A 12,184-nucleotide genomic window follows, 5' to 3' on the forward strand; every position below is an offset into this window, starting at 1 on the left:
GGTGCACGCCTGTAATCTCAGCTACTCAGGAGGCTGAGGCAGGAGAATCCCTTCAACTCGGGAGGCAGAGGTTGCAGTGAGCCAAGATTGCACCACTGCACTCCAGCCTGGGCAACAGGGCAAGACTCCATCTCCAAAAATTAAAATAAAATAAAATAACAATAGTAAAGGAACAAACTGCAGTAGAGCAATAGCAAAGACTATTATTGTATTTTCACTTTTTGTGGAATGTTACGATAGGAACCTAGAAGGTGAAGAAGAAGTCAAGATTGTGATTATTATTGTGAAAACTAGCATGGCTGCCACCGCAAAGCTTGATTTTTCTGCACCAGTCATCCTGAAGGTGGCAGCAAGTCCACTTTTCCCAACACCTTACACAGGAGAAAATACAATAACTCTTGCAGATTTATTTTATCAACTTTGCTCCCCCTACTGAGAATAACAAATAGAATTAATTTAACTAGTTTTCTTTTTCACTCACTGGGCATAAACTATTACAGAGAAAATGTTTATTTGGGGAGGTTATTTATATTTGAATTATTAATTGCAGGGGGAAAACGGAGTTTTTGATACACACCAGGAGGCCAAATAAATAATTCTTATATGACTTTTTAAAAAATAAAGCACTGCAGGGCGGGCGCAGTGGCTCACGCCTGTAATCCCAGCACTTTGGGAGGTCGAGATGAATGGATCACAAGGTTAAGAGATCAAGACCATCCTGGCCAACATAGTGAACCCCCATCTCTACTAAAAATAGAAAAATTAGCTGGGCATGGTGGCATGTGCCTGTAGTTCCAGCTACTTGGGAGGCGGAGGCAGGAGAATTGCTTGAACCTGGAGGCAGAGGTTATAGTGAGCCGAGATTGCGTCACTCCAGCCTGGTGACAGAGCAAGACTCCATCTCAAAAATAATAATAACAGAGCACTACAACCAAGAGAAGCATGTGCCCTGGAAAGCCTAAACAATCGACATTTTGATATATTAGATATTATTTGTTACTCAAATGACATTCACTTATTATCATAACTTCATAATCAGAAAAGCAAAAGTGCAAGTTTTAAAAGAGAGCAGTTAAAATAAAGCCCATAATCACTGATAATGCTGATGGGCGAGGAAATAAAATTACATCAGTGTCTCAGCTTTTACCACAATAATGCCACATAACTCAGAGGCATGCGGTGGCAAGCATTGATTCTCATGCTCACAGAGCTGCGTGTCATCTGAGTGGCTTTGTTCCATGTCTCATTCTGGGGTCTGGGCTGGGAGTTTTGGAAAGGCCGATGCCCCGATGCCACCTGGAGAAGCTGATCTAATTAACGGGTCTCAAAGGCAGCCCGGCCTATGCGGATGATGATGCTGCCGTGTGTGCTGGGTCTGGCCTGGGGCGGGAGGATGAACTACACAGAGTTTCTGCGGCCAGCGGGCTACGCTTTCCTGACGGATAGATGCCAGGATGCTGGTTGTCAGAGAAACCTAATATTTTAGATTGCTCGAATTTATCATTTCATTCCAAGACATTTCTTGACATTTGTAGACTAAGCTTCTTCCAAGGAACTTATTTATTTATTTTTTCTTTTCTTTTTTTTTTTTTTTTTTTGAGACGGAGTTTCACTCTTGTTACCCAGGCTGGAGTGCAATGGTGCCATCTCGGCTCACCGCAACCTCCGCCTCCTGGGTTCAGGCAATTCTCCTGCCTCAGCCTCCCGAGTAGCTGGGGTTACAGGCACGCGCCACCATGCCCAGCTAATTTTTTGTATTTTTAGTAGAGACGGGGTTTCACCATGCTGACCAGGATGGTCTCGATCTCTTGACCTCGTGATCCACCCGCCTCGGCCTCCCAAAGTGCTGGGATTACAGGCTTGAGCCACCGCGCCCGGCCCCAGGACCTCATTTCTTACTGAGTCCTTCTAAGCCAAGAAGAAAGTTCTCTAAAATTTCTTCAAACCTGTTACACACACTCACGCACTTTAGTTTAAAATGCTGGCATTCACATAATATTTATTTATTGTTATTTTCCATGAAAGCCCTACTATTAGAACAGGAAAGAAATTTTTTAAATGGACGAAGAGCTAGATAAGCAATGACAGAGGTGAGGGATAGCGATGGATTTTGAGAGGTAAGCAGCAGAATCAGAAATGTCTGCATCAGGACACACCAACTCTGTCCAATCTGATTTGCTTCCAAAGCCACTCAGAGAGATCACGGTGCCCGTGGAAGTCGGGGGTGAGCAGCAGGGCCACAAGCAGGGATACTGAAGGAAAGCCGTGGTAAGAATGGTTAGGCTCCCCAGTCTGACCGCTGCAGCCAAGAGAAGCCTGCTCCCCATCTCTGCTGGAGACTGGAGTTTAACAGTCTGGAGAAATCCGTCCCAGAGATGTGTTGCAGGGAACCAGGTGCTGTGAAAGACAGGCGCCAAGTGCAAGAACAAAAAATAGGGAAACAAAGTAAGTCTGAAAACAGAATAAATGGAGAGATCCCGTAAACACAACTGGCTTTCAAAAGTGCCAACAATCCCCCCAAATTTTCATAATCATCATGTCTAACATTAAGCAAGTAAGACATTGAGGTATGAAACCTATAATTCACTAATAAGGAGATAAATCCCAGAATCAACTGTTAATGTGGCTAGGAGGGGCTATGGCCAGTTAGGAACAGGTGGGGACTTGATACTTATAATAAATCTTCTGGTACAATCAAAAGTTGTAGCAGTTTAAAACCAGCAAGAAAAAGACAAATAGTCCCATTAAAAAGTGGACAAATTACATGAATAGACATTTCTCAAAAGAAGATGTAGAAACAGCTAACAAAGTCTAGGCACGGTGGCTTATGTCTGCAGTCCCAGCACTTTGGGAGGCCAAGACAGGGGGATCACTGCAGTAAGGAGTTCGAGACCAGCCTGGCCAACATGGTGAAACCTGGCTTTACTGAAAATACAAAAATTAGCGGGGCATTACTGCAAGCACCTGTAATCCCAGCTACTTAGGAGGCTGAGGCAAGAGAATTGCTTGAACCCAGGAGATGGAGGTTGTGGTGAGCCAAGATCATGCCACTGCACTCCAGTTTGGGCAACAGAGTGAGACTTGCTCTCAAAAAGCAAAGAGAAAAAAAGAAATGGGCAACAAACATGAAAAAATGCTCAACATCAGCATCACTGTGGTCATCAGGGAAACACAAATAAAACCACGTGAGATACCACCTTGCCCCAGACAGAATGGGCATTATTAAAAAGTCATAAAACAGTAGATGCTGGCATGGATGTGGTGAAGAGTGAGTGCTTATACAGTTGGTGGGAATGTCAATCAGTCCAGCCCCTATGGGAAACAGTATGGAAAGTAAATCTACCATTCAATCCAGCAATCCCATTACTGGAGACCTACCCAAAGGTAAAGAAGTCATTCTATCAAAATGATACCTGGTCTTGTAGGTTTACCACAGCCCCCAAAAGAATGAAAGAATGTCTTCTGCAGCAACCTGGATGGAGCTGGAGGACATTATTCTAAGGGTAGTAACTAGGAATGCAAAACCAAATACAGTATCTACTCATAGGTGGGAGCTAAGCTATGGGTAGGAAAGTCACACAGTGTCCTAATGGGTACAATGTGCACTGCTTGTGTGATGGGTGCGCTAAAATCTCAGACTTCACCACTATACAATTCATCCATGTAACCAAAAACCATTTATACCCCTTAAGCTATTGAAATGTTTTACATTTTAATGTTTTTAAATGTAATATAAATTAATGTATTACTTTGATAAAAAATAAACCATGTCAAGCAAGGCAACGTGGCACTCACCAGTAATCTGAATTACTCAGGACGCTGAGGCGGGAGGATCACTTGAGCCTTAGGGTTCACATCCAGCCTGGGCAGCATAGTGAGACCTCATCTTTTAAATAAATAAAACAATTTCAAACATAAAATTTATACACAAATTGAGCTCAACATTTTAAAATGAAAGTTCAAAAAATTATGTGGATTATTGTTTTCATTATCATTTGAAAGATTCAATAGAAAAGTTATACAGATGTATTCTTCCTTTCAAAAGTATCAAAGTCACAAGAAACCTCATTACTTAACAATCTGTACATTTAAAATACGTTTTCATTTTAAATAAATGTGTCTAAAGGTTCACTATAATCTTTAACCATAATAATAAATTGTCAGGATAAATCTTAAATGCAGTTATTTTAAAGAAAGTATATAACTTCCTTTTAACTAGGACCCCTGGAATTCTTCTGTAAAGAGAATGAATAGAAATGCAGCAATGAGGAGTGGTATTTTTATTGGAAGAGAGGAGTTTAGGTATCAAAACAGTGTTATGTGGGAGAATGTGGGTAATTCACTTGGTACTTTTGCAGATGTGAATATTTATGTCTTTTCAGGTTTGACTGCTGCATTCTCACCACGGTGACTGAAGAGGACTGGGCTTTCCTCCTCTGCCAGATCATTCATCACTGCCTAAAGGAAGAAGCTGCTTCGCCAAATGGATGAATGATTTAAGATATCCGTCTTGTTTTGGGCCTCACAAATGATTTGCCCCTCACCTTTGGGAACACTTGCAATTTCTCCCATATTGTTGACTGCACACAACTGAGAGTGAAATTCCACCCACACTTTCCATGCTGCTCGGGGGCCTGGTTACTGCAGTTGTGACTGTGGTCCTTGGTGAGGTTATCTCAGAAAGCAGGTGAGATAACCTTCTGGATTAGCAATCTTTGTGAGAGAATCCAGACTTTACAGGAAAATGCTGAGCTGTTCTCTGGGTCTTGGCCCAGCAGGGCATCAGGTCTGTGTGCACTACTGCCCTCCAGGCACAAGACAAATCTTCTGGACTGTGGGAAGCATGCAGTTCCTACATTCTGACAGTTTCTGAACAATATCATTTTAAATTTCCTTCCCTTTTCCCATCTTTCCTTTCTATTTAATGTGATGTCACCAATGTAACATTATGAGATATGATATAAACAAACATCCCCAGCCCTATGTTCAAGGACAGCGTCATCCATTGCAAAGCCCCATTCTGTAGAAACAGAGGTACCATTAGCATCGTATCCTGTATGAACAGTGCCTCTCGAGCACAGCTCCCCGTACATAAAGCATGGGGGCTGCTGTGCACATGGTGCCTCTGTGTGCCAGCTCAGTTAGGAATTTTTGTTCTCATATAACTATCAACAATCCCATACACTTGTAAGTTTCTGAATTAAGATTGAAGTTTTATTATTAAATCTTACCCTCCCTTTATCCCGTATGAGCTAATGGTGGATACGTCTTGCTTAATCTACTAAATATTCAAAAGGCATCATTGTTTTCTAGTCTAATACTCCAACTTACACATTGCGACCAATTCTATCTCTGCTTACACAAGATGACACAATTCCTAGAACAGCATGGGGACCAGGTGGTTCCGACTGGTCTTCGCTGATCTCTGTGGCTCTGGCTACATTCATCCACGTCCTTATACTCACTTTTTTTTTGTATGTAAAACGGAGGCCCAAGTGCTGGACCCAGAGGCCATAATAAAGGACCATTATGGTCAGGATTCTCTGATCTCTTTCTTAATGTGCATGAGCATAGATGATTAATATCCAAGTTGAGTTATTGTTTTTTGAGTCGCTGTTTTCCCAGAATGCTACTGAGGAAAGAAGGGTTTATAGTAAGTGCATGGGTTTTTCAGGTGAGATTCTCCACCTTGCATATTTGTGCTGTGTCTATGCATACTGCTGATAGCAACGTGTATGCTAAAAACTTAAGCAATTTCTCTTCCCTTCTCGCCCTCCACATAGCTGCTCCAATATTTAAGAAATGAGGCTTTTGACGATATGATAAAAGATTAGCATCCTTTCTCTGCCCAGTGTAAGTTCTGGAATCTGTGTATATCAGCAGCTTTACATCATTTACACAATCAACTAAATTAAAAGGTGGGGTGGGGCTGTTCATTCTTTTTTTTTTGAGATGGAGTTTTGCTCTAGTTACCCAGACTGGAGTGCAATGGCACGATCTTGGCTCACTGCAACCTCCGCCTCCTGGGTTCAGGCAATTCTCCTGCCTCAGCCTCCTGAGTAGCTGGGATTACAGGCACGTGCCACCATGCCCAGCTAATTTTTTGTATTTTTAGTAGAGATGTTCGCCATGTTGACCAGGATGGTCTTGATCTCTTGACCTCATGATCCACCCGCCTCGGCCTCCCAAAGTGCAGGGATTACAGGCATAAGCCACCGCGCCCGGCCCTGTTCATTCTTAACCTGGTCCTGTCAAATACTTCTATATGTTCACTGAGTGTGCATTAGATCACTTTTCCAGTGAAGGCAATAGTTTTAAATAATAATACTACACAGCATATATTCAACCTAAATGCTGAGGTGACTGAACTATGGATAACATGTTCTCAGAAAATAGAACGTTCACTATCACACGGAATGTTTCAGCTTTTATTTTAAACCGAGCTCCTCTGCGATGGACTATAGACTTCCTGCATTTTTCAGGAGAAAACATAAGCATATACATTATATAACTGTACTAAAATAAGTAAAAGCAAATAGACGTTTTTAACTGTTCAAAGCAGTAAAGCCAAATCATAGAGTTTACACAGAAACTACAAGAATTCAATACAGTGTTAAAACCTTCGCAGTACAATGAGGTAAATAAATTCTACTTTTGCCTGGCTTACGTGCGTATTTATTCAACCTATTACCCAAGACATAGAACGGACGCCTAAGAAGTATGTTCTACATGCTCATAGGAAGGGCAATGGCCTAGAAATAACACAACAGTTTATCCAATGATCAGAAAGTCTGGGAGAAACTGAACTACTAAGTCCTACTTAATCCCACAGGCTTACTCAGAAGCCAATCCATGCCTTGCTTGGGATGAACAGCAATGTCAACTTGTGTATTTTTCCAGCAGCCATTTCCATAGATTCCAAGACAGCTCCAGGCCGATCTACCGTGGGGATGAAGCAGTGGACAGATGGATCACTCAGCTGTCCTCCATCTGTGTCCAGTTACTGAGCTTATTAAGACAGATGACATACTGAATCCAGACCGTCATGGCTGGCTGTGTTTGTACACACATGTTCGCCTTACTCTGCCCATCCCCTTAGGTAATCTAGAAGTTACTCAAAGTTTAAAACTTTAATTTTGAAAAGTTACAGAGGATTAATGAAATAATTTTGAGAATTTTAAGGAAAATCAATAGACTGTTTCCTAGAAATTCTAAGGATGCTAAAATGAATTCCAAGAAGCCTCTGAAAGCCGGCCTATTCAAACGCCATGAGGTTCACCATTCGAAACTCACTGCAGATGAAAACCTTTTTTTGAACAATTTACTATTATTTGCCGCCCAAGACAGAAGGTTTTTTAATGTATATTTTCTAAACTGACGGCTATGAATTATTTCAATGTTCCTAATAAGTCTGAGAGCTAAGAAAGCAATTCTCATTCACCAAAATCAGAGAAGGGGCTTGCTTTCCCCCATTCCAAGGGCGTGTTTTTTTTTTTTTCCTTCCAAATATGTACTAAAAGCTGTTTTCAACCTGAATAACTGAGAAATTGATTAAAGATGCCAGTTGAACAACTAAGTAAACAAAAACACACACATTTCTCACACACGACACGGGAAACAAACATTTCTAGAAATTTTCATCCAAGGGTTAATGCCTTTTAAAACACCATTATCGGTGACCAGAGTTTTGTTAAGATTCGGCCCTCATGTCTAAGGCTAAACTGCAGAGGACAGGGCAAACCCAATATGAGTCCAGTATCTTAACCCACTTTTTCTTCCATATGCAGAGATCAAAGCAAAGGTAGGATGCTGGCCAGTCTCCCTGGTGACCGCAGAACCAGTATCTACCGGTTTAGCCCTCTAACTAAGGGATAAAGCCCAGCTGTATTTCACAGCTTCCTGTGGAAAGCCCAGCAGAGAAAATCCGAAAGCCTTCGGTCACCCCTGCTTCCTGCTCTGCCTAAGGCGGACCCCAGGAAGCACAGAGGAGAAGGGGGACACAAGGGAGTGCATCCCATTTCTTTTTATCTTACTTGATCTTCATGGCAACTCGTGAGATTAGGGCAAGAACATTATTTATAAAGTTCTCAGTCCTGGAAAACAGTACTTAATGAACAGTTACAACAGAGGAGTCAAAGTCAGACAAGAGGCGAAGCCAATTGTGGGAACCGGGCGTGGGGCTTGGCGTCCTCTGGAAGTGATGGTGACCAGGGCGCCTCATCCCCGTGGAGCGCACTCAGCCCGGTTGTTCCGCCGCAGAACCCCGCGGTGTCCCGACGCTCAGTGCCCGGCCGCTGGCTCCTCCAGGGGGCGCAGGAATCGCGCGTCTCCGGGTTCTTGGCTCTGGGATTCTGAGATATTTTCAGGGGGGGATCACGGGTAAGAAACGCGAAAGGCAGAGAAAGGAGGAGTTGGGGCAGGAGGAAGGATCACTATTATCATATTCTCGACAGTCACAGCCAAGCGCCAGCCTCCTTCCCCGCATCCCACGCCTCCGCAAGCGCGAGCACCACACACACACCGGGATGTACACACACCCGCAGGGCACCCCGAGTTGTCTTTTGCCCCGTTGTAGAGGTGCTGGCGCCCGCGGCAGCTGTCCGGGCCAAGCGCGTCTCACGGGCACGGGCGCGAATGCGCGCGCCTGACAGTCTTCCCAGGGCGCGCGGGGGACGCAGGGACCGGCCGCGGCTGTGCGCCAAGCAGAGCAGAGGCCGCGGGGAGCCGACGCCCGGGGGCGCTCGCAGCGTCCTCAAGCCTCCCCTAAAAGGCGCGGAGAGCTCCTCCTCCAGCCAGGTGGCAAACGGCTAGGGCTGGGGTCGGGTAGCCCGGAGCACCGCAGGGAGGGGGCGGGTCGCAGCAATAGCGCCCTCCTCCTCTGTCCTCCTCCACCTCCGCAAGGGTCTGCGTGCCAAACTCGAGGGTCAACCCCTGACCTTGGCGTTAGGGAGTGATCAGCATGGCGATCTCAGCCGCGGTGCTCCTCACCCAGCGTGGTCGCGCATCACCAGGAGGGCTTGGCAAGGTCAACCTGTGGGCGCATCGGCAGCGCTCCCCATCCGCTAGGTCGGGGGTGGGGCGCGAGTCAGTTTCCCCGCGACGCGGAGGCTGCCTCTCCGGTCCTGCACTGTGGCCGCGGGCGTCGGTTCCTCCTGCGCGGGCCCGGGGTGGCGGGGCCGGTGGGGAGCCCGATGCTCGGGGCGTCAGGAGGTCGAGCGGCACCTTATCAGCTGGCGGAGGTTCCTGCGGAAGCTGCCGTCCAGGAAGGCGTAGAGGAAGGGGTTGAGGCAGCTGTTGGCGTAGCTCAGGCTGGTGATGAAGTAGGAGATGGCGATGACGAGCGGCGTCTGCGGGAGGTCGGTGGTGAGCGCCACCACCGTGCTCACGTGGTAGGGCGTCCAGCAGAGGAGACACACGGCCAGGATCGCCACCACCAGGAAGGTCACCCGCTTCTTGGCGCGCTCCAGGGCCTTGGCGTGGCTGTCCAGCCGCATGGCGTGCAGCCGGCACAGCAGGGTGGTGTAGAGGACGCAGATAGTGGACACCGGGATGGCGAAGCCCAGCACGAACGTATAGAGGCGGCTCGCGCGCCACCAGAAGGCCTCGGGCTGCGGGAAGATCAGCACGCACTGGCGCCGGCCCTGCTCGTCGTCGAGCCGGGCGAAGACAGCGAAGGGCAGGACGACGAGAGTCACGAGCCCCCACACGGCCAGGCTGACCGCGCGCGCGGCGCCGTAGGTGCGGCCGGACACCCGGCGTGACTCCGCGGTGGCCATCACCACCAGGTAGCGGTCGGCGCTCATGACGGTGAGGAAGTAGAGGCTGGAGAAGGTGTTGTACTGGTCGATGGCCACGATGAGCTTGCACATGAGCTCCCCGAAGGGCCACTGCCGCAGCAGGAAGTCGGCGATGTTGATGGGCAGCACCAGCGTGAAGAGCTCGTCGGCGATGGCCAGGTTGAGGATGAACAGGTTGGTGACGGTCTTCATGCGGGGCGCCCGCAGCAGCACGTACAGCACCGCGGAGTTGCCTGCCAGCCCCACGGCGCAGATCACCGCGTACACGACTGGCACGGCCACCGCCAGCGGCGCCGGCAGCTGGGCCAGACTCGACGCGTTGGAGCAGCCCAGCGTGGGACCCGGGCACGATGCGTTGGCGGGCCAGGGCTCAGAGAACGAGGCGTTGTCCATCTCGACCAGGACAGAGGAGCCGGCGACCTGGCGTCCCCCACGGCCGCCCCGCAGGACTCAGCGGGCCTGAAGCCGGGGTCCGCACGGACCTGCTCGCGGACGCAGGCTTCAGCTGTCCAAGTCCTTCTCTGGTCTTTCCGGAGGAGGGGGCCGTACCCAGCCACCTCACGACCCACTGTCGCCGCGGACTCACGGGACTGGGAACGGGAATTGAAAGCATAGGTTAGCATGTGTAGCTTTAGAAAAAGCCGCTGTCCCGGGGAGGGGTTGAGCCGCGGCGCCCCAAACCACCTCCACGTGAGCGCTCTCTGCTACCTGTTGAAATCTCACTTCTTCCAATCAAATACATCAAACGAAATGCTAGAGAAAAGAATCCTTCCCTTTGTAGGAAAAAAGGCCAACCCTTCTCCCCTCTTTTAGGACACGTCAGTAGACCCAGGTCACCCCACCGAATCCCGCAGGGGCAAGCTTCGGTCTCCCTAGGGTCTGTGCGCCCTCGGTAACAGCAAACTCAACAGCAGTCTTTACCTTACCTGGCTGGCTGCGGAAAGAGTCTGCCTTGCCTGGAGCTGTCAGGAAAAGAACCGGCCGGCGGCGGGAAGGCTGGGGCGCCTGCCGGCTGTGTCCGCCTCCCCTTGTCTGCCTCCCCGAGCTCGCTGGAGTCCGCAACTCGCGTCCCCGCCGGTCCCTCCCGCGCGCCTGGAAGTGCAGGGTTGGCGCAGCCGCGACTGCGCTCCACTGCCCGGACCGCCGCGCGCACCCCACACCCCAAGTAAGGTGGTCTTGGACTAACAGAGAACAGAAATCCCCCCAAAATTAATGGATTTCTTTCTTCCCTCCCAGTAGTGCAACCTCACTTCATTTGAAATAATAGACAGCTCTCCTGTTAAGACTCGAATTTAAGAAAAACAAAGTTAGGGTGTTAGTGATCTATTTTTAAAGGAAAACAGTGCAGGGGGGGGGCTCCCGTTCCATTGTTTAAAACACTGTACCACAGATGATGGGCTTTTGCAATGTGAAATCCGAAAGAAGGACAAAGTGAGTGCAATTTTATAATGCAAATCTACTGTTTTCTCCTACTCTGGTCTTCAAGGGAATAAGAAGGTTGTTAGCATGTTTTCTCAAATTTTGTATAAGTAAAGACTTGATTAGCCAAGACAAAAGTCTTCCGGAAAGCATTTTAGGAAACCATCACAATGCAAGCATGACAATGCATATTTCATAAAAGGTTGCAAGTTGTTCAACACACTCTCATCCACACACATGCCGGATTCTCATCCTGCAGTCGCAGCGGGGAGTAGCCAAGGAAGGCCTGGCAGGGGCGGTCTTGGACTCCCTTGTCGCTGTTTCGCTAGACCTTGGATTCTTCCTCTGGGAAGGGAAAATTATCTTAGGCTCCTCACCAGTTGCCCTGAGAATCGAATGAAATAAACTAAATATTGGTTCTTTCCAATTTCTGTGGTTTTTTTCTCCACATTCCCTGTAGGAGAGACAATAAATTTAAACACCAGATTATATCCTCTAGTAAACTTCCCTTCCACAAAAGCAGGCAAAGCCCAGATAAAGTGCATTTCTCCTCCTCTGGGATACACCTTAGAGAATAGGGCCTGAGATCCGGAGAGACTAAAGTCGCCAGTAAAAGAATGTGAGGCCAGAAATACAGTAGCCCCCCCCCCATGCCCTTGGGGGGGTTTGTTCCAAGAGCCCTCGTGGATGCCTTAAGCCATGGATAGTCCCGGGTGCCATCAATGGGAAGATGTTTCTGTTCTACCCACAAATGATGCGACAGCAAACCTAGCTGCCTTTCTTTTTTCTTCTTCACATATTCATGGATAGAAGATTTGTTTTTAGTAGACCTTGGCAACCTCTGTATATGATTTTTTTCTTTCCTTATAAAGTCCAGAATTTTTACCTTTTAACCTAAAGGAGGCGTTCGTGGCTTCTCTTTGGCATATCTTTTTTTTTTTTTTTTTTTTTTTTGAGACGGAGTTTCT

The 12,184-nt window shown here is 47.6% G+C and overlaps 1 protein-coding gene across 1 annotated transcript; it reads right to left on the bottom strand.

Moving 5' to 3' along the window:
• Positions 1-6,414: 6,414 nt before the first annotated feature.
• Positions 6,415-10,472, bottom strand: NPBWR1 (neuropeptides B and W receptor 1). Its single transcript, XM_078353503.1, has one exon. It carries the CDS (start codon positions 10,188-10,190, stop codon positions 9,204-9,206), a length of 987 nt encoding a protein of 328 aa, XP_078209629.1. The 5' UTR covers positions 10,191-10,472; the 3' UTR covers positions 6,415-9,203.
• Positions 10,473-12,184: the final 1,712 nt, after the last annotated feature.

Source organism: Callithrix jacchus, chromosome 16, assembly GCF_049354715.1.
Source record: "Callithrix jacchus isolate 240 chromosome 16, calJac240_pri, whole genome shotgun sequence".
NCBI lineage: Eukaryota > Metazoa > Chordata > Mammalia > Primates > Cebidae > Callithrix > Callithrix jacchus.